Source organism: Nicotiana attenuata, unplaced genomic scaffold (assembly GCF_001879085.1).
Source record: "Nicotiana attenuata strain UT unplaced genomic scaffold, NIATTr2, whole genome shotgun sequence".
Classification (NCBI taxonomy): Eukaryota; Viridiplantae; Streptophyta; class Magnoliopsida; order Solanales; family Solanaceae; genus Nicotiana; species Nicotiana attenuata.
Genome location: NW_017670988.1, coordinates 181,923 through 205,301, shown reverse-complemented (window position 1 = coordinate 205,301; position 23,379 = coordinate 181,923). Strand labels below are relative to the sequence as shown.

General features: G+C 38.3%; 1 protein-coding gene across 2 annotated transcripts; it reads left to right on the top strand.

Annotated features, from left to right (window-relative positions):
* The first annotated feature begins 11,965 nt into the window (after positions 1-11,965).
* On the top strand, positions 11,966-19,421 carry LOC109245034 (ubiquitin-conjugating enzyme E2 2-like). Of its 2 annotated transcripts, none has more exons than XM_019412209.1 (6): positions 11,966-12,110; positions 14,804-14,937; positions 15,068-15,093; positions 16,376-16,465; positions 17,836-17,924; positions 18,982-19,421. In XM_019412209.1, exons 2-6 carry the CDS (start codon positions 14,813-14,815, stop codon positions 19,108-19,110), a joined length of 459 nt encoding a protein of 152 aa, XP_019267754.1. In that variant the 5' UTR covers positions 11,966-12,110; positions 14,804-14,812; the 3' UTR covers positions 19,111-19,421. The 2 variants fall into 2 exon arrangements, with proteins under 2 accessions (XP_019267754.1, XP_019267753.1); XM_019412208.1 differs by having other exon boundaries at positions 11,971-12,137.
* Positions 19,422-23,379: the final 3,958 nt, after the last annotated feature.

The window sequence follows — 23,379 nt, the reverse complement described above, 5'->3', positions numbered from 1 at the left end:
GACTCTCCCCATCCAGGATGAGTCAGGAAACAGGCTGGCCCCCGAGGAACAAGTGGTCTGTGAGCATTCGCACGAAGATGACGAAGAAGACTTCCTCACTCCTCGGACCTTCGCTGCTCCCGAGGAGTCGGATGCAACAAAATCAACGGTCGAAGAACTCGAACAGGTCGTCTTGATCGAGCATCTTCCAGATCGAAAGGTATACCTGGGAACGGGATTAACCCCCGAACTCAAGAAAAAACTCATCCAATTTCTTACTAACAACATTGATTGCTTTGCTTGGTCCCATTTAGAAATGACAGGGATCCCGCCGGAAATAACCACCCATCGACTAAGTGTCGATCCCAGGTTCAAACCAGTAAAGCAAACAAGGAGGCATCAATCCGAGGTAAAATATGCATTCATCAAAGACGAGGTAACAAAACTCCTCAAAATAGGATCAATTAGGGAGGTAAAATACCCCGAATGGTTGGCTAATGTAGTAGTGGTTCCCAAAAAAGGAAATAAATTAAGAATGTGCGTAGATTATAAAGACTTGAATAAAGCATGCCCCAAAGACTCATTCCCATTGCCCAACATCGATCGCTTGATCGATGCCACGGCCGGCCACGAGATCCTCACTTTTCTCGACGCCTACTCCGGGTATAATCAAATTCAAATGAACCCAGAGGATAGGGAAAAGTCTTCGTTCATCACGATGCATGGTACATACTGTTATAATGTAATGCCCTTCGGGCTAAAACACGCAGGAGCTAGTACCAGCGCCTAGTTAATAAGATGTTCGAACATCAAATAGGCCAATCTATGGAAGTTTACATTGATGACATGCTAGTTAAGTCCCTACGCCCAGGGGACCATTTGACTCATTTGCAGGAAACATTCGATATCCTTAGAAGCTACAACATGAAGCTCAACCCCGAGAAATGTGCCTTCGGAGTAGGATCGGGCAAATTTTTAGGCTTCATGGTGTCGAATAGGGGGATCGAGATCAACCCCGACAAAATCAAGGCCATTAAAGAAATCATAGTGGTGAACAATGTGAAGGTCGTACAGCAGCTGATCGGGCGGATAGCGGCCTTAGGCCGATTCATCTCAAGATCGTCAGATCGGAGTCATCATTTCTTCTCCTTGCTCAAGAAAAAAAACAACTTTGAGTGGACTCCGGAATGCCAACATGCTATAGAGGAATTAAAGCGATATCTCTCGAGCCCATCTTTGATCCACACCCCGAAGGAAGATGAAACGTTGTACTTGTATATGGCCGTATCCGAAGTAGCAGTAAGTGGTGTGTTGGTTAGGGAAGAACAAGGTATGCAATTCCCTGTTTATTGCGTAAGTCGGACTCTAGGAGATGCTGAAACCAGGTATCCACACTTAGAAAAATTAACTCTTGCATTAATAAGTGCATCTCGGAAATTAAAACCTTATTTTCAATGCCATCGTATATGTGTTTTAACAACATACCCTCTTCGAAACATCTTGCACTAACCTGAATTATCGGGCAGATTGGCCAAATGGGCCATCGAGCTCAGAGGGTATGATATCGAGTACCAACCCCGGACGGCTATCAAGTCCCAAATTTTGACAGACTTCGTGGACGACTTTACGCCTGCCCTCGTGCCCAAGGTAGAGAAATAACTCTTGCTAAAAATGGGCACATCATCGGGGGCATGGACCCTATTCACCGACGGTGCCTCGAACATGAAAGGGTCCGAGCTCGGCATCATTCTAAAACCGCCTACGGGCGGCATGATTAGGCAATCTGTAAAAACATCGAAATTTACTAACAACGAGGCCGAGTATGAGGCTATGATTGCAGGTCTCGAGCTGGCCAAGAGCCTAGGAGCAGAAGTCGTTGAAGCAAAATGCGACTCCCTTCTGGTAGTCAACCAAGTGAATGGGAGCTTCGAGGTTCGAGAAGACTGGATGCAAAGATACTTAGACAAACTTCAAGTCACATTGCATCGCTTCAAAGAATGGACTCTGGTCCACATTCCTCGAGATCAGAACAGTGAGGCCGATGCACTCGCGAACTTGGGGTCGTCCGTCGAAGAAGATGACATACTCCCGGGGGCCGTTGTACAATTATCCAAGTCGGTGATTGAAGAAGGCCACGCCGAGATCAACTCAACAAGTCTAACATGGGATTGGAGGAATAAATACATCGACTATTTGAGAAACGGGAAGCTGCCCACAGACCCAAAAGAATCAAGGGCCCTTTGAGCCAAAGCAGCTCGATTTTCACTCGACGAGAATGGAACACTATATAGAAGGACCTTCGACGGACCTCTAACAGTATGCTTGGGACCGGGGGACACCGATTATGTACTTCGAGAAATCCACGAGGGCACTTGTGAAAATCATTCCGGCGCCGATTCAGAGCAGGCTACTATTGGGACAGCATGGAGAAGGTTACCAAGGAATTTGTTCGAAGGTGTGACAAATGCCAAAGGTTTGCGCCAATGATTCACCAATCCGGTGAACAACTACATTCAGTCTTATCACCATGGTCGTTCATGAAATGGGGGATGGACATCGTCGCCCCCCTACCAACGGCGCCAGGTAAAGCTAGATTTATTCTATTTATGATTGACTATTTCTCAAAATGGGTGGAAACACAGGCCTTCGAGAAGATAAGAGAAAAAGAAGTCATTGACTTCATCTGGGACCACACCATACGCCGATTCGGGATTCCCTCTGAGATTACATGTGATAATGGGAAGCAGTTCATAGGCAGCAAGGTGATGAGATTCCTCGAAGATCATAAAATTAAGAGGATCCTATCAACGCTCTATCACCCATGTTCAAATGGACAAGCCGAGTCCACAAATAAGACCATCATCCAAAACTTGAAAAAGAGGTTAGAAAATGCGAAGGGAAAATGGAGAGAGGTATTGCCGAAGTACTATGAGCATACCGAACAACTTCGAAGTCGAGCACAGGAGAAACACCGTTCTCTTTGGTATACGGGTCTGAGGCTTTGATACCGGTCGAGGTCGAAGAGCCAAGCGCCAGATTTCGACATGACACTGAGGACTCGAACAGCGAAGCCATGACTATAGCCCTCGAGCTACTAGATGAAAAGCGAGAGGCTGCACTAGTCCGAAGGCCGCCCAAAAATAGAGGATCGAGAGATATTATAACAAGAGAACAAACCTCCGATACTTCGGAGTCGGGGACTTAGTCCTAAGGAAAGTCACCCTCAACACTCGAAAACCAAATGAAGGGAAGCTAGGCCCAAGCTGGGAAGGACCGTACCGTGTCCTTGGAATAATAGGCAAATGGTATTACAAACTTGGCACCATGGAAGGCGAGCAACTTCCAAGCAATTGGAACATATCGATGCTCAAACGCTATTATTGCTAAAGTATAACCTTCTCCCTTTTCGCTTTATGTCTCTTACTAGTTTCTTACAGGTGTTCGATGGGAGACGCTAAAACACCCTTCGACTCGAAGACCTTGGGTTTTAAAGCATGCGTTGCACTCTTTTTCCCTTCGATCGGGTTTTATCCCAAATGGGTTTTACCGGCGAGGTTTTTAACGAGGCAACATCCATATGCTACCTAAGGAGAACTCATCAAGTATTCAAGGCTTCTCTTCGATCAACCTCGAATACTGGGGGGAATCCCCCTTGGAGGTTATCTTTTTGAAAAAATCGAGTTACGCCTAAGGGGACCTCGATAGGAAAATATTGTATTGGGCCAAACGGTCGAATGAACCGTGTCCATGTAGAACAATCGAGCCTCCGAAGGCAAGAACATGTACATATATATCAAGTAATCAAGGAAGCCTCTCTGCTTGTCAAAACGTTGTGTGCCTCAAAGAAGTTTACTACTTTCACGCAAAACGGCTCAAGGGCCAAAAATCCTCGAACACTCGGGGACTGTCATCGATAGTCAGCTCATCGAAGCCATAAAAAAACTCAAATTCGTAAGACCTCAATAAGGCAACTTCGAGCTCGTAAGACCTCAGTGAGGCAGCATCAAATCTGTAAGACCTCAACAAGGCATGCCCAAACTTATAAGACCTCAATGAGGCAATACCGAGCTTATAAGACCTCAACGAGGCGTACTCAAATTTATAAGACCTTAAAAAGGCATAACCCGGATATTAAGGCCAAGGCTATATATCCGAACTTGTAAGACCCCTAAAAAGGCATACCCTCGATATAGACGCCAAGGTCATCTCACCTAGGGACTAAAGGCTAAGACGAACATAAAGACTACGGTCATATCAAAAGGCTCCGGCCGAATTAATGCGGCTTGGAGACGTCCGACCGCCGCCATAAAATTAAAGGCCTTCAAATACTTCGAAAATACTTCGAAAAGAACTGGTTAATCAGGCTACCCCCGACATAAGCAAAGGAGCTTCAATCATATCAGCTCCAAATAATGAAAAGGCTTCGAGACAATCAGCCTTCAGCAAAAAGGCTTCAAAAAATCAGCCTTCAAGAGAACCTCCCGAGGTACTCAATTATCGTCACATATCGACTCATAGTCGAGGTTCTTATTTGAGCCGTCGAAGAGTCGGATGAACACAAAACATGTCAAGGCATAATCAAAACTTCAAATCTTCAGCCGAAATGGGGAAAACTATAGCCATATTAGAGGTCGCATCGACCCAATCTAAAAAGAGCCTAAGGGCCAATGCGTAAGAGCCTAAGGGCCAATGCGTAAGAGCCTAAGGGCCAGCCTAAAGAGCTTAAGGGCCAATGCGTAAGAGCCTAAGGGCCAGCCTAAAGAGCCTAAGGGCCAATGTGTAAGAGCCTAAGGGCCAACCTAAAGAGCCTAAGGGCCAATCTAAAGAGCCTAAGGGCCAATGTGTTAAAAACTTGAGGGTCGATAGCCCCGGGTCGAAATTTGACTCGAGGATCGAACCCCAAATGGTCAACTGTTATCGATCATTCATCGAGCATGAAAACCTAAGGGGTTTATATTATAAGTCCGACAGATCGGACTAGTTATCGACAAGCATCAAAGTTTATTCCAAAAAGGCAAAGGGAAGACAAGAAATGAAGAAAAGCAAAGATCCTTATATATATATATATATAATAAAGGTTTGCAAAGACACATTTGCAAGGCTCACGCCTGGAGCCCTTACACAAAAAAGGAACAAGTAAAAACCTAATCTACCGCCGGGGTCACTTGATCAGACGGAGCTCCCTCAGAAGTTGTGCCTTCAATAGCTTGGCCCTCGACCCCCGGAGCATCAACGGCCTCCTCCCCCTCGGGGACTTCACCTTTATCTTCATCATCCTCCGAGCCGCTGGCCGAACCATTGGCTGAATCATCATCGGAGGAAAGTAGAGCTGTCGATTCTTCCTCTAAGGCCTTCACCCTCTTGATCTCAGCAGGAAAATCGATGCCCGCTACATGTACATCCTCGAGAGCCTGTCTCCGAGATCTTAATCGGGCATGCTCCAGGGCTCGGTTCAGTTCAAGCTCGGCCTCTTCAGATACCTTCTTGGCTCGAGCATTTGCAGCAGCATCATCTTCTCGGTACGAGGGTATGAGCGCATCGGCTTCAGACTTGGCTGTAGATAGTGCAGCGACCGATTCAGCATGGAGATCCTTATACTTACTACTGTCCGCCCTTGCATCCTTAAGATGATGCTCAACCGAGGTCAACTTCCTCTAGAGGGTATCTCTCTCGGAGGCTATCTCGTCCACACGCCGCTTGAGTCCGAGAATCTCAATATCCCTGGCTCTGAGCCCCTCCCTCAGCAGGACATCTTTCTTCTCAGCTGCAAAAATCAACCCAAAGGTGTTAAATGCTACAGTCGGACAAGCACGAAAAAAAAAATATACGAGGACTGTATTACCAGCTCAGCAAGATAAGATCGGTCCTCTCTCGAGACACCGTCTCCAAACGAGCCCGAAGGTCATGAAGTTCTTCCTCCTTTTTGGTAAAAAGAGCTCTGAGCTCGTCAGCCTCTGATGAGAGCCTCCTACACTCTTCCTCATAGCGAGTCAACTCAGCTTGGGACTTGGCAAAGGCCTGATTGTAAAGCACTATAGCCTGAAAGCATAAAAGAACAAAATCAGGAAGATGAGGATCAGAGCTCAGAGCATAGTCGACGAAAGATTACCTGTTTGCATAGCTTCTCGGCTTCCTCGAAAATAAGCGAGGCGTTAAGCTCGGGGTTTTCTTCGACCCAGTGAAGAATCCTGCAAACACATCATTCTCCCCAAGGGACGCCCCCGCATCGGGAGTCTCTCTATTATGGGCATCTCGTATCTCCCTCGGAGAGAATGCCGGACCCGGCGGAGAATCACCCACATCAACAACTCCGGCTGGATCGATCGGGGCCTTCTCTTCCCTCCGGGGAGCCTCAGAGCTGGACTCCCCTAACTCATCTACCGAACGCCCCTCGGCTCGGGAAATGTTTTGGTCGTCGACCGGCTCAGGGACATCATCTGACCCACCCTCGAGAGCCTCTTCGGCCCGAGGTGGGACAACATCAGCAACTTGTGGTTTAGAAGCCTTCGGCTCAACAGCCATTGGCTCAGCAAGGTCTGAAGCAGACACGCTTCCTCTTCCCCTGGGTGCTAGCAGGGAGTCATCTTTCTCTTCGCCCCTAGCTTGGGGCTCTCTGCTGCTTCCAAAGTTAAGGTCGCTGAATCGACCTTAGGCTTTTGAGCTTTAGCCTTCTTCGCTTTCAGGGACTTAGTCGATGATTTTCTCTTTCTCTTCTTCTCCTTGGTAAGCATTGGGGTATCTGCCTCCCCGGAGGGGGTTTCCCTCATCAAAGAGGCCTCTCCCAGGCCTGCACAAACACAAAGGGTAGATACAAAAAATGAGAATACAGTCAAGGGGTATCTCCTTTAAAGAGCTCAAGTACGGCAGAAGAAAAACCTCACCATGATTTTTAGCTTCCCATCGGGCCTTGGCCAGATCGCTCCACACGCGCTTAGCATACGGGCAAGTCGAATCGAGCTGGCGAACCAAGCCCGAGAGATCCTTAACCGCGCCAGGGTACCGCAAAACAGCTGCATCATCGAAGGGAGTTAGTTCAAGGGGAAGATGGTCCAAAGGAAGGAGAAAATATTTAATTAACATATCCGCTTACGATTCATATTCCATTTCTCGGGGATTGGCATCCTTTCAACAGGAATTAGATTCGAGGTCCTAACTCAGACAAAGTGGCTCATCCACCTTCTGTCCTTGCCTTCGTCGGTGCAAGCAAATAGAACCTTCGGGGCTCGACGTTGAAGCTTAATCAGACCACCTCGATAAAGTCAGGGCTGTACATCCTAATCAGATGGTCAAGGGTAAAAGGCATCCCCTCGACCATATTTGTAAAGTACCTAATCATGTAAACAATATGCCAGAATGATGGATGGATTTGGCCGAGTTTCACCCGATATTGTCTGCAGAAATCGAGGATCACGGGGTCTATCGATGGCGATGATGGTTCTACCGGACCTAGGGTAAAAGGATATGTATATACACTAAGGAAACCGGGTTTATGTGTCGTTACGTCTTCCTCCCGAGAAGGAATCTCCACTTGCACCGCCTCTCCCCAGCGGAAATCAGCTTTCACCTTCCCAGTGTCGGTTATCAGGCTAATATATCAAGACATGGGTTCGCATCACCCCGGTTTCGAAGAAGGCTTGTCAACCGTGAAATCAGAGGATGTTTCACAGGGTCTGGGGATGCACTCCTCAAGACGAGGAGGTACTACGGCCTTGCCCTTAGACGAGCGTGAAGATGAAGAAGCTTTATCATCTTGGGGAATGGTTCTAAAGGTCTTCGCCATTTTTACTAAAAGATTGCGGAGGAGAAGAGGAAAACTGGATGAGAGACGAACACGAGAAAGAAGTAAGAAGAGCTGTTGAAAGGTTAGAGATATGATGAAGAGTAAGGAGTGAAGGATTGGAGTATTTATAGGGGCCAGTAGTGCGCGTTGGGGAAAGCCAAAGGATGGTCAACTGCCGTAATCAGTACAAGGCTTTTCAAGAGCCGTGCGAACGTGACTTTTGAACATCCCCTTTTGTCACATCAATTGTTCACATGACATAACTGACATAATGATGGAGGCATTGAAGAGTTGAAGAATTCAAATCGTTCCTTGTTATTTCATTCCAAGAAACGCGGGGACTATCTGTATACGGTCAAAATCAGGGAAGGCCGATTTTAAGGCTTCTATGGCGTTTCAAGCCCGGCCTCGATGGGCTCGAAGCACAGTCTAAGGCTCGTCCCCAAAGCGCTCGCCTCGAGAGGGTATATCGAAGACTCATCACAGCGTACCTCGAGGCAGCATGAAAATCGACGACCGTCATGGAAAGGCGGGAAATTCTCGAGGGCACGTGATTAGAACTGACAGAGTCTGCGAGATTTAGTACAAATCCGTACTGAGCCATTATACAGCTATACCAATAGCATTTCCTTGTCATTATTAGACATGTACTATGTTGGGATTCCCCCCTCCTATATAAAGGGGACCCTTGTCATTTGTAACACACATGAATATTGAATACAATAGAACATTCTCTGCTTTTCTTGCCTAAACGTGTTCAACAATTACTCTACAGATTTATTGCTTGTTCATTTATTGTTCTTCATTTATTGTCCATTATTAACCGCAAAAGGCTATCTTCGAGGCCTTCGATATCATTGTTTCTTCATCAAGTGTTCATTGGTAACTGCCCTAACTACGCCTTGAGGCCCCCTGTTCCAGCCAGCTCGAGGCCCAATCTTGCGACAGCATTGGTTTGCATATCTTATTCTCTTTACTTACACTTATCATCTATTGCCAAACAACTAGTATTGAAATAAATCACATATTTTTAGAACCACAAAATCAAACATAATTGTTAATACCATTTTCAAGGTAAACAGGAACTAAAGCACGTGGTGCTTAAAAGGACACCTGGAAGTCTCTTGAGGATGAGAACTAAATTACGATATTGTCCTTAAACAAATAAATAATACCGAATGTACTCTTGGTCATCCAAGGGACCTTCACTTATTATCTATATTATATTAAAAGCATGAAGGCCTTTAGTGAAATGTCGTTCGCCTTTTTTACCCTTAAAATATAAATTTTATATTTGACAAGATCGTCATTTAAATTATCTCATAATATTTAGAAGTTTTAAATCAAATAAAATTTTACTTATTAAAGTTTTCCTTATTAAAACGGTTACATATAAGTCTAAAATTTAGTACATCAAATCAATTAAAATTTGACCTTGTATAGATCAAACAATTCATTTATAATAATTTGTTTCTACTTTTTTAGACCTACAAACTGGGAACGTGCATTTATAATTTGATAAAGCATGTTAAGATTCCATATAATGTACATTTATCTTCCAAATTAAATATTTAAACTATTTTATATACATAAAATTTATATAATTATTTTCTTAAAAAAATAGTTTACCACAAAAGCCATATTCTATATTTGACTATCTATAACTTTAATCCGTATATTGATTTGGGCGAGAAGTAAATGAAAAAAAAAAAGTAAATTAAAGACTAATATCTCCTTTACTGATATGTTTTGAGAGGCAACCAAGTTAAGAATTAAATAATTTAGAAAACAACATTTATTCTTAGAGGAATAATTCACAATTATATATTATATTTTACCATCGTGTGCTTCTAATAAGCTATTAATAATTTGACAGATAATAGTGTGATCGTATAACACACCTACAGGGAGGGCAATGAGGTGGTTGATGGTTTAGCTAAAGCTGGCTGCAACTTCCAATCGGCAGATAAACCATTGATTTTTGAAGAACCACCAGATTTTGTTAACACTTTTTTGCAAAAGGACCAAGCTGGAGTAATTCGTACAAGGAAGGCAACATGCTTATTACAACAACAACTGGAAGACGTAGATCAGGACATTTTTTATAACAACTCAAATGATCTGTGCATGACTGCATATAATAGCTCCTTTATAATGGACAATTATCATAGGATAGCTAGTGCTAGTATTTCTATTTCTCGCATATCAAACAACTATCATGCAGATGCGTACGNAAATTGACAGACAATCCAATACGTTAATTCATTACTAAAATAACATTATGAATATTCATAAATTTTTACTCACTAATACTAACTAATAAATAATAACTTTCATAAACCACAAATAAAAAAATTATTTGTCAAACAAAATAACATAAAAAAATAGAATTTGAAGAAAAATATATATAATCAACTAATGAAGACCTGACAAAAATTAGAACTTTGGACGAAAGGTTTTATCAAATTCACTTTTGCGACGCGACATTATATTCTCAAATTTTGAAATGCGATTACTAAAGAAAGTTTTGACGGCTCAATAGATTGTTAATGATTTTCAATGATCTACATGCAAATATAATTACAGATGATTGCAAAAGAACTTTGCGACGAGCTTATGCGCAAGGCGTTGGGCACATACTAGGCATACGCCTGGGGCATTGAGGTGGAAGGATCATGATTTATTATTTTTAGAAACTTATATTTTTATTTTTATTCTTTTCATACAAACATAATATTTAATAATATTTATACGTTTGTTTAAAAAGTTGTATAATAATTAATATGGGTACACGCGCAAATCGCATATCATAAAACTAGTATAATTAAATAAGTGAAAACCACCTAACTGATTACTTAATGAATTATCTGCTTACTAATGAGCAATTATTCTGTAAAAGAAGTGAAAACGAGGGAAGAACTCTAAATTGATAAAGCACAATGAGATAGAAAAAAAAAGGAAGAGATGAAGATAGGGTGAAAAATGTTATTCTTACACACACACACACGTATAAGTGGATATCACCTAACTGATTACTTAATGAATTATCTGCTCAGTAATAGACTAGATAAGTAAAAATCTTATTGCCCTTACATTATTTAACAGCTGAAAATAGAAACAAAGCAGTTACAGAATATGAAGGAAAACAGTCATATTTCGATTCTAAGTTTTTCTTTTAAAATTTTGGCTTCGTTTACGTAATCCCAATTCCCAACACTGCCATTAACTAATTGTTTAGATCTAAACATAAAAACAATTGTTGAATATATTGGATTTTAGAAAACCAAAAGTAGTTATAAAATTAATTAAACAAAAAAAGTGCTATATTAATATAAATTATTCTAAGTATAATCATTTCGCTTTAATAATAGATAGGATAAAAGAATTGTTACGCAGAAATTAAAATAAGAAAGATAAGCTGGTATCATATACTATAAGGGGATGCATTAGGTAAAATAATGCATGCATTAGCTTTGTGTATTAATAATATCTTGTTTGGTAGACATTTTTGAACCTATGCATTAGCTATGCAAGCATTAGTTATAAATCCTACTTGGTATTATCCTATGCATAACTAATGCATAGAAAACCATGGGTATTAGCAATGCAATAAGTTTTAATGCATGCATTAGCTTAGTTAAAGACAAAATTATTCTTCAAAATTTATGCTTGATTAAAATATGCTAGTTATTATATTAATGCAAGTTTAAATAATCGAAATAGTGAGAAACAAAATTATATCTCTAGTAAATAAATAAATACTTAACATATTTTCTTTTTTATAAATAAATATTTCTATATTACAATATAGGTAGACAAATCAAATAATTTATTTTAAAATTTTTTCATATAAAAATATTTCTCAACATATGTTTCTTTTAAAAAGTTAGAATGATGGACTGGTTTTGAGGGCATTTTTGTAAACATGCAATTCTTTTAAAAATTGTGCAATGCTTTAATATATCAAACTAAACAATGGATAAGAAATATGTCAAACATAACTATACCATCATAACTAACGCAAACATAATTAATACCAGTATTAGTAATATACCCTATTCAACATTATTCTTATGCACCCTACCAAACGACCTCTAAGGGAAATTAGCATTATGAAACAAAATCTGAGAGGAGTTACCTGAAATTAATTTTTTTTTAAAAATCTAAATGATAAATATCTCCGTGTGCATTGCAATATGACGTATACAATTATAGTACAATGCCAGCAGCTTATATATCACGCCAACGCAAAATCTCCATTGCCTTTTAAGCCGGCGACGAACATAAGGCCGCCGCCTATCATTTAACCTCCCGTCGACGTCTATCATTCAATTCTCGCCGCTTTTTGCTCGTAGGTCAACAATTCCGTATTTCTTATGTATGTGTTGTCTTTGTCTTCTCAATTCATTCATGTAATTTTTTGTGCCTATTTACACGAGCTGAATTCTTTGGTTTTACTCGTGAAATTCCTGTTTTTGATTTTGTGCTTTGAATGTTTGTTATGGATCTAGGTTTTTTGTTGATTTTGTAGCGTCTGGTGACTTATAATTTAATTTCATGACTAATTTAGTTTCGTTTTTGGTCTAGACTGCTGAAAATTGTGATTTTGTGTCGACATAGCTAGTAATTGAGGTATTAGTTGCTAATCAACACTGGATTCTAGGGTTTTATATTTAAGCGACACCTATTTGGGTTCAATTCCCATTCATCTCATTGTTTGATATGCCTAAATGCTCCAGCTGATTTCTAGGGTTTTATACTTTGAAGATGATTTTTCTTTATGGATCTATGGTCTCTGTTGATTTTGTTTGCCTTGAATTTCATTTCATGATGAATTTAGTTTAGTTTTTGGTCTAGATTACTGAAAAGTGAGATTTTGCATCGAATTTTAGCAAGTTATTGTTGTATTGGTTGCTAATCGATGCTGAATTCTAGGGTTTAATATTTAAGCAATACCTTATTGTGCTTTAAGCTTGTACTTTTATGTATGGACCAATGTTTTAAAAGGCATTTTGGGGCTTATCGTGGGGCGCAATTCCCAATCTTTTGGGGTTTTGCTTAGGCGTAAGTCCCAACTTTTTGGGCGCCCAGGGAACTTATCCAAATTGGAGCCAAAATTGCTTAATAAATTCATTTTTAATACTTGAATACTCAAAGTTAACTCATCGTAAATTCTCAAACTAAAAAAAAGTCAAAATTCAAAGGCTTTTTCTAAGTTTTTACCCTACTTTCCTAATCTTTTCTCCTTGTCGTTTATTGAGTAGCAAATCCTCTTTGGCAATGTCGGCGAAGTGCGAACTATAAAGCAAGAGCTTTGTCCTCCAATGCTTGCAACTTCTTTATGCTTCATTTTTTCAAGTTTTTCTGTTTTACTCTCTTTATTTCAAGTTAGTTTTTGGTTTTAGAATTTTTTGTGGTATTCAAGTTTAGATACTATCCTCGAGACTCTTTTCCAAAGAATATTCTATTCATGTTATAATGAGTATTTATGATTTGTTTTTTTAGTTTTAGGTTTTCAAACAATAACCTTATTCTATTGTCATTTTTATATTTTGAATTATTAGGAAGTAGAATATCATTTTTACAACTCAAATATGTTCCATCATAATCTTTTTATAGGTGTAATCTAAGTTGCTCGGACTCTTTACTTTCGCTGCCGTACCCGTGTTGACACAATGTGGGTATGGGTGTGAGTGTGGGATCCGTACTAGAGTTGGTCAATCAATTTTGGGTATTTTGACCAAAATTGACCGAAAAATTTGGGACAGATACAATAATTTCTGAAATAAAAACAAAAGCTAGGGTAAAATTGAAGAAAATGGAATATCTTGTATTTAGAAATTTATATGTTAATCAATATTTTCTCCTTCTCAGAGACCTTGTTGGTTTTTCGCATAATGTCTCATAATTAAGACATATTTTATAACTCTATTTTTAGATATCTGAATTACTTTTAGCCGAATCCTTGCGCCCGTATCTGTACCTTGATCCGTACCCCCGAATCTTAAAATTTAGATCAAGAAGACCCAACCTCTAGATCCACACCGGTATTTGGACACACGCACCCGAGTCCGGGCAACTTAGGGTGTAATGCATCTTTACGTCTTTCACTTATTTGAGTAATTTTTTTTTTTTTTGGTAATAGTTGTGCACATGTTAGCATGTTTATATAAATATAAACATTGTCCAACTCATTTTATGATTTTCTTGAATTTTCTACAATTTTGATCTGATTTTTACTTTTTGTCACTTATTTTGTTAATTTATAAAACATTCAAAATTAAAGATCCATAAGGCTTACGCCATGTGCCTCGGGGCTTACGCCTTGCTTCGTGTTAGCGTCTCAGGGCTTACGCCTTGCTTCATGTTAACGCTCACCTCATGCCCACGACTTTTAAAACACTGGTATGGATCTAGCCGTCTAGGTTTATTTCTTTCTTTTTCTGATTTGAGCTGATTTTACAGCTTTGGTTTGCTGAAATTTTGATTTACATGGAGAATTTAGTCGCTTTCTTGGGTTTAGAAAACTGGGAAATGAAGATTGTGTATTGAATAGTTTAATTTCCATGGAAAATCTTGTTGCTGTTGGTCTTGTAAACTGGAAGGTTATGTTATTGTATTGATTGGTTTAGTTTCAATGGTAAATCAAGTGAACTGTAAATTTAAGATTTTCTGTCGACTAATTTAATTTCTATGGCGTATTTAGTTGCTTTTTGGTCTGCTAAACTGGAACATTAAGATTTTGTATTGTCTAGTTTAATCTCCACGGACAATTTAGTTGCTCTTTTGGTCTAGAAAGCTGGAAATTCAGGATTTTGTGTTGACTTTAGTAAGCTATTGAGGTAGAATTCGCAACAGCAATTTAATTTCCATGGTGAATATAGTTTTTTTTGGGTCTAGGATGCTGGAAATTTAAGATTTTCCATTGACTAATTTAACTTCCATGTTGAATTTAGCCGCTTTTATGGTCCAGAAACTCGAAAATTAAGATTTTGTGTCGACTTTAGCCTTTAGCAAGTTATTGAGGTATAATTTTTTGATAAGGCGGTGAGGATGTCGACACCGGCGAGGAAGAGACTGATGAGGGATTTTAAGCGGTTACAGCAGGATCCCCCGGCCGGCATCAGTGGAGCTCCGTATGACAACAATATAATGCTATGGAATGCAGTCATTTTCGGGTATGACAATGAAATTGACTGACAGTCGTGACTCATATCTGTTTTTACTTTGGAATATCTGTTTCTTCCCACAGCAGTTTCGTTATGCTTATACATTTTTTTTCTCTTTTGTTTTATCCTTGAAATGCAGCCCTGATGATACTCCCTGGGATGGAGGTGAGGCAGTTGTTATCCTATGTATTCTTTCCCCTGTAAAGTATGAATGGTAGTATAGTCATGGAGAGAGAGAGAGAGAGAGTGTGTGTGTGTGTGTGTGTGTGTGTATATGCATCGTTTTCTGTTTTAGTTTTGTCAATTCTGCATTCTTATTGAACAACAAGGAGATGGGCATCTTTGTCGATCTGATCAACTGCTGATTTGGTCTGGCATACTTGCATTTCAAGGACTTTTTGAGTGCTCTATGAATGGTAGAATATTCATGCAGTCTCTCTCTTTTTCTCTCTCTATATATATATATGAGTGGCTTTTTTGTCTTTTTATCCGAAATTTAATCCCAAACATTCCCCTCTTTTCTTATCTTCTCTCCCTCATCAATGGTGATTCAAATAATCCCCTCTTTACGTCCTGGCTATCTCTCATAGGAAACAAGCGCTTCGTCGGAAATCATGATTGGACGTAGAACCAACTTCATTTTCCGGTCATATGCCAGTGTCAAATCATCAAATGTTACCAATCCTCTTCCTTGTAAAATTATTTGTAGTATGTTAAGAAATGGTCAAATGGTGCCGCTAATTGCTCTATGAACACCTAAACAAGAAATGAAATTGAGTTCTTTGTTTTCTCCATTATTCAACTTGAGCCTTAGTAGATGAAAAGAAACTTCAGTCTTATAGTCTTTCTTTCTTCTGTGAGACTCTTTTTGTTCCTCTTTCTTCCGTGAGACTTTGATAAGAGAGAATGAGGGGAAAAAATAATAGAAAATGAAAAAGACAAAAATGTCCCTATTTTAAATGTGTTGGAAGAAAGTAGTAAGGGCATTTATGAGAATTAAAAAATGGGGATGTAGTAGGTTAGCAAAACTCACGTATATATATAGTCCTTTGAGAGGGCATCATTTTCAGTTTTAGTTTTGTCAATTCGGCATTCTTCAAGAACAATAAAGACATGAGCATCTTTGTTGATCTGATCAACTGCTGATTTAGTATTGTATACTTGCATTTCAATGGCTCTTTGAATGCACTATGCTTTGGTTTTAATGCTGGATGCTCCATCTTCAAAGTGAAGAAGGTTTTCTGGGCTTCTAGTGTCTAGTGGTGCATTACCCCTGTTTTTAGTTCTCCTTGATCTTTCTCAGCATTATCTTTTGCTCTGTTTTTCATCTGCTATTCCCTTCTCTGAGAAAAAGGTGGGGCACATGTCACATGTGGTTTATTTGCTTTGTAATATGTTATTTATTCCACCTGAATCTAATTTTCCTAGTGACATTTTTCCTTCACAGGTACATTTAAGCTGACACTTCAATTCTCAGAGGACTATCCAAACAAACCACCAACTGTGCGATTTATTTCCAGAATGTTCCACCCAAATAGTAAGTAGCTCCAGTGAATTTATTTGTGACCCCCCCCCCCAGCCCCACTCCCCACCCTTTCTTTTGTTTTTTTGGGCATAATTGTACTCCTTAGAAAGGGTAATATTGCTCATTGTTCAACTTGACCAAGGGTATTCTTTTTGCCTGTATCTATAAGTTACCCTTACTCTTGAGCTAGATAGAAGGAAAAGGAAGCCCATTCAGCGACACCACCATGGTTTTTTTATAACCATGGTGTCTGGGCCAGCCTTTGCATTTATTGACTATTCCACCAGGTACCTGCTACGTCTCACCAGTATACGTACCTAGTAACTTTGCCCACCAAGGATTAGACAAAGGGAACAAATCACATAGTATTTTTTGTCTCTGCTGGGATTTGGGATTTGAACCTTGATCTCCAAGGGTTGTACCCACTTTATTGACCAATAGGTTACACTTAGGTGCAAACGAAAACGAGAGTACTCTGCTACACCAAATGTTTTGGCATAAAAAATTACTTAATATGCCCTTTTTCAGATCCAAACTGGCCAAAGCAAGCTGAGCACCATATAATCAATTAATGTTTAGACAGGGTTGTTTTTTCTAAGGTATAGTAAAATAATCTCGGTATAGAATCCAGCATAACTTATACAACATTTGGTTACCTAAAAATTGGTTGTACTGATGTTCTTGCTGCGTAACTAATACCATGTTGGGTTTCCTATAAGCCTCTGCATAACTACTGCAACGTTTGGGCTTTTCAGAGAAAACTGGAAAAGTGACTTATTTTCAGGGTAAATCTCAAATAAGAATGTGTATTGGCAATACTTGGATAAGGATATTTAAGGATAAAAATGTGCTTAAAGTAGGCGATCTCTACATAACAGTTCATGTATTACTATTCAGTGTTTAACTGCTAAGTTGCTCCGACACAACAATTTAGGTGCCGCATCCATGTAGACACGACACTAGTATGGTGGGTATGGATCCGTACCGGATCAGGTCAAACAATTTTGGGTACTTTGACCACGTCGGATGGAAAATTTTGAGATGAGATACAATTTGATTCCCGAAATTAGAACCAAAACTAGGGTAAATTTGAAGGAAATAACATATCTTAGTCTGTGACCAAAAACCCCATAGTTTCTTGGTTGCTTGAGAGAGTTTGACAATTTATGGGCAGATCATGTGTATCCTCTTATTTCCATTTGTTTCTTGTAGAAAAGCTTATCCAATATCTCCTACTTTCTTCTAAATGGTTTAAGCTTGTTGCTGCTTACAAGCATTTTGTATTACCTCTTCTAATTTGTACCTTTTTTCCCATGCACATAGTAGTTTTGGACATATTCGGCTTTTGCTGATTTCTTAATATCTGTCTTATCGTTGTTCAGTTTATGCTGATGGAAGTATTTGCTTGGACATCCTGCAAAATCAGTGGAGTCCCATATATGATGTAGCTGCTATACTGACTTCAATCCAGGTACTTTGAGGTTTTTTAAGTGCAACATTATTCCTCCCTTTTTAGATAATCTTAACACCAATTAGATTAATATGACCTTTCATATTTAAATATATTTTCTGGGCTTAGGGGTGGGATTGGAGAGATATGTTTTCCAAGCACACTAACAGACGGAACTCAAATGATTAAAACCCTGGTTACGGTTGGCATTTATATTAACATGTTAAGGACTGCTTTGATTTAATACCTAGTTCAACTCTATAGCTGTGAACTATTCTCCTACTTCTGTATGAGTTCCCCTTACGTTCTCATTTCTCTCTTTGAAGTGAGGTGTGAGGGATAGCATACAATGAAGAGAAATAAATATCTAATATTTGGGATAAGTTGGGAAAGCAGGCCTGCTTCCTTGGTTTAAAATAGCTGATGAAGTATACTAATAGATGCCAATATACTATGTTTAATGTGATTAATTAAAGAGATGATTAAAAAAAATGGAGGAAAAACAATAAAAAAGGTACTGTAGCTTTCCCTGAAGATGAGGCTTGTGTCCAAAATGTACTTCTGAAGCTTATACTCAAATTTATGATTCTCCCTTAAGGTCATTACTAGGTTCGCCTGCACGATTATGAACATCTGTGTAATTTTCATCATCCAGTCCTCCACGGAAGTCTTTCTTCATCTTGTTTAAGTTCTCTATTTGTTTCAAGCAAATTTCTTCACAATATAAGTAATCACCTAAGAAACTATTATATGAGGTTTTTTTTAATTTTCATCATCCAGTACTCCATGGAAGTCTTTCTTCATCTTGTTTAAGTTCTATTTGTTTCAAGCAAAAAATTTCACAATTTAAGTTCTCACCTAAGAAACTCTTAAAGGTGCCCCTTTTTTTACCTGCGAAATATGAAAGTATGTGCCCATTTTTCTTGCTTGCTAAATATAAAAATAGGTGGCCGTCTTTCTTACTTGCTTAGAAAAAAATATGCACTTGCTGCTTTTGTAAAAGAGAGAGAGAACCCTACAAGCTATTAGCATCTTTACTATTGATTAGACCCCTTACATATGAGTTTTCCTAGTGCAGTCTTTGCTCTGTGATCCAAATCCTAACTCGCCAGCTAATTCAGAAGCAGCACGCATGTTCAGTGAGAACAAGCGTGAATACAACAGGAAGGTGCGCGAGATTGTTGAACAGAGCTGGACAGCAGACTGACTTCTCCCGCACTCTCGTCTGTTACAGCAGATTATCCTGTCTCATACTGAAATTGTTCTCGTCTTGTCACTACATTAATGACTAATGTGGTAGGACATTTTCCTTTTATATGTTCTTAGGGACTTTCGAGTGTGTTAAATCATGTTATGTTGTCAACTGTTAAATCATGTTATGTTGCTCAACTACGAATGGTCTATGTACATATGATTTCTTGTATTATCCAACTGCAGTGAAATTGTATGAAGGTTGTTTCCATTGTTGTTTGAAGAATATTGATTCCTGTAAATCAATTTAACTCCATCGAGACGCAACATGGCACTACTGCTTATGCATCAGTTGTACCCTCAAGTAAGATAAGGTAGCAGTCATGTAACTTAAAACTAATGAAACCTCTAATGTTTCTTTAAGCCTTATTGGAAAATTGTTTGGCAGTCTGAGATGTATCCGCGTTCCACATCTTCTTTGCTACTAGTTTATATTTCAGGGCATGAATTCTATAAATATATAGTGGAAAGTGCAGGATCACTAATATAGATACAAACCGATATTGGCTTTTATCGTGCAACTTAGTGGAGTGGTGTGGATGTCTTTTTCAGACTGGGTTTACTTTTGTGAACAAATGTTATAAGGTTGTGCAGGGAAGCATGATGTTTGTTTGCCCGTTCTATGAGGTTCTGCAGGGAAGCATGATGTTTGTTTGCCCGTTCTATGTGATCATAGAAATAGAAGGATCCCCCTAGTTTTAAGCACAATGTACTTTGTTTAATTTTTCTAGATCATAAAACTTTGTTTAGTTTGATTTGCGCGGCTAAACCTTATACTTGGGGATCCAAGCTGCCTCTATAACGTGCTGTTGACTTTAAATGTGAAGTGCTCCGTTGTCAGTTAATCAGTTTGAGTAGTTTGCCTTCTAATACTGGGTCATTTTTTAGCCTAAGAATTTAAAAAAGATGAATAACCTTTTTTTACTGAGGTAATCTCTGAAAATTGGAAAGGAGAATCTTGGGATGGAAACAGGTAATTGCTACTTTTTCAACTTGATAGAATGATAAACCATCCTAGAGGTCTGGGCTACATGATTTGAAGTTCACTTTTGGCTGAACTTTTTCCTTTTTTTTTTTTTCGGTTTCCTTATTTTCATGATGCTGTTTAGTGACATCAAGTCATTAACGCCGACATTGAGCTCTTGGTGCTGTTATATCAACAAGGTTTTGGAACACTAGTTTGGATTTTTACCCAATAGTTTATCAAATTGAGCAAATTAAACAGTGAACTGCATAGTTGGATCCAGGCGTGTAACTGGATAATGCTCCTTTGACTTGTTATCATGATTCTGTTGGCCTGTGTGTGTAAGCTTGGCTGTCGATTCCCATGTGGTAGAAAGTCTCATCCATAATATCAGCTTTGTCTTCTAAACAACTGAGGTGGTGAAGGGTAATCCTACTGTATAATCTATCTCATGGATCACGCACAGAGGGTGATGAAAAATAAGGTGGAAGCCACGGCGTATTCAAAATTTAGACATTGTGGGTTATGAATTGATGAGTGGGTTTTGAGCTGGCAGAGTTAATTCTAAAATGAATATCTAACTCTATTTGTATTTGATTTGGCGTGTGCATCGATTGGGTTCAACTCCAAAATACTGAGTTGTGTTTGACCCACGAAGTGGCGGTTGGACCCGCCAATTGATGGGGGTGTTGGTTTTGTCTTCTTGGATACGCTTGTTGGTTATGCTTGCCAATTATCCAAAGATGTCGGTGGATTCATTGGCGTATACTGCAAGGCTTTGCGGCTCTACACGTCTCTCATTTTGTACGCTAGAGGGAAAAAAATAAAACACAAATGCAACTGCAACTGTTGTGATCGTTTAACGTGGTGGATCTAAAATCTTGATGCAATAGATTCTGAGTTGAGAGAGTGTTTCGTTCGGAATGTAAATCTACTCTAATCTATATTAGATTCTGAATTGAGAGCGTTTCATTTGGAATGTACATCTACTCTAATCTATATTTGTTTTCCGCGCGTACACAATTTGATTATAGACCCACTAACCCATTAACTGTATTGGGGTATTTTCATATACACTCTCTTTTGGGGCCGCCATGGAAGTTATATCCACACTGCACAAAATTTCACAATGTACCCTCTTGGATGTAATGTAGTTCAATCTCTTCAATGCAATTTCAAATTTCGAATCTTAAGTACTGAAATATAAACCTGTTCTTTGAATTTCAACAAGATAACATACGATTCAACGGCCAAATCTATTCCAAATAAGCTCATATTTGAAACATAACTTTCAAATATCATAAAGAATGAACCACAATCATCAAATTGTCAAAATAATAACAAATTTAATAAACCTATTTTGCAACTAAGAAGAAAAAGAAACCCTAAGCAGCATCGAAGAAGAAGAGAACAATGTATGTATTTGAAGTTACTCAAAAATAGGGTATCAATTAAACTTTTTTAAAAAGGGAATACAAATTCAATAGGTGGCGTGTATATATATTGTATACGATCAAAATCGGGTTCGCCCCTTATGTGACTAATCGAGACTGGAATATGATAAGTTAAGGTTCGACCTCGAATTATACCGAACCAAGGTGCGAGGTTATATCGTTAAGTTCAATCCCAGGACGGAACAAAATCGAGATCGGGCGAGATCGAGGGAAATTTGCCAAGCCAAATAACAAAAGGACGAGATATCGGCGATCGGTTGTAGATCACGGCGCCACGTATTAAGGATGGGCCGATTAATTAGCTAATCATGAGATTTCTTACCTCATATAGAATTGTATCAAGAATAGGACTCCCCTACTATATAAAGGGGATCTGATCATTTATAAAATCATCATGTTCACGCAATATAAAGCAATATACTGTCATTTGCTAGCTTTTATTATCTTGTTACTCTATTAATACGTTACTTGAAACATCTTTGGTTCAAGGGTGATCGAACTCAAGGGCCAAGGCTATTCGATTCGTGTGGTTTGCATTTATTCTTTTATCGTCAATCTCGATATTGATCTGTCTTCTTAATTTGTGCCAAGTTATATCACGTATCCTTAAAATCGCATATAGATTCAATTGTTATCCATTTTTTAGGGTAAACAGTTTGGCGTCCACCGTGGGGCTAAGGATAATAATGGTTACTCGGTACAACTTTCATAACACACACTATTTTTCACTTGTTCTTTGAAGTATCTTTGATTCTAGGGTCAAAATGTCAAACTCTCACTTAGCACCCTTCACGTTGACAACGATTTCGGCCACTACGGCGAGAATGATAACATAGCACCAGGAAACGACGTACCCCCAATCGATCTCGATGGAGTTCCGGCAGTAGATCCAAATAACTATATATATATATATTCTTTGAACCCGGATGATCAAGAAATAACTATATATATATATATATATATATATATATATATATATATATATATATATATTCTTTTCAACCAAAAGAAAAAGCATATGGTAGCTCCCTATTTTTTATATATTAAATTATTTTGGTAAAATATTAATGCAACATTAGTCAAATTTAAACTTTGCATCATTACCTGTAAATTTTTTCTATGAGCTTTATTTCCAAATCTCTAGAATATTTAATTTTTTAATATATTTTATTGAAAAGTATTTTTGTGATTTATTTGTTTTTAGTATTAGGTAAAAGAAAATTATTTTAAAATAATTTATTTGTAAAAGGACTTTTGTGGAGCAAGCTTTTTTCCATTGAATTAGCTAAATGAGATTAACATTCATTATTTTCAAGAACTTACCCTTTTTAAATTTTACTTTTATATTATGTGATTTTTTTGTGTACCTCTTGATATAAATACACGCGCAAAAAAATCACATAATATAAAAGTAAAATTTAAAAAGGGTAAGTTCTTGAAAATAATGAATGTTAATCTCATTTAGCTAATTCAATGGAAAAAAGCTTGCTCCACAAAAGTCCTTTTACAAATAAATTATTTTAAAATAATTTTCTTTTACCTAATACTAAAAACAAATAAATCACAAAAATACTTTTCAATAAAATATATTAAAAAATTAAATATTCTAGAGATTTGGAAATAAAGCTCATAGAAAAAATTTACAGGTAATGATGCAAAGTTTAAATTTGACTAATGTTGCATTAATATTTTACCAAAATAATTTAATATATAAAAAATAGGGAGCTACCATATGCTTTTTCTTTTGGTTGAAAAGAATATATATATATATATATATATATATATATATATATATATATATATATAG

Coding starts and splice junctions, on each gene's coding strand:
- LOC109245034 (XM_019412209.1), top strand. CDS start 14,813: ATGTCGACACCGGCGAGGAAGAGACTGATGAGGGATTTTAAGCGGTTA. Junction 16,466..17,835: donor CAGAATGTTCCACCCAAATA/GTAAGTAGCTCC, acceptor ATCGTTGTTCAG/TTTATGCTGATGGAAGTATT. Junction 17,925..18,981: donor CTATACTGACTTCAATCCAG/GTACTTTGAGGT, acceptor TTCCTAGTGCAG/TCTTTGCTCTGTGATCCAAA.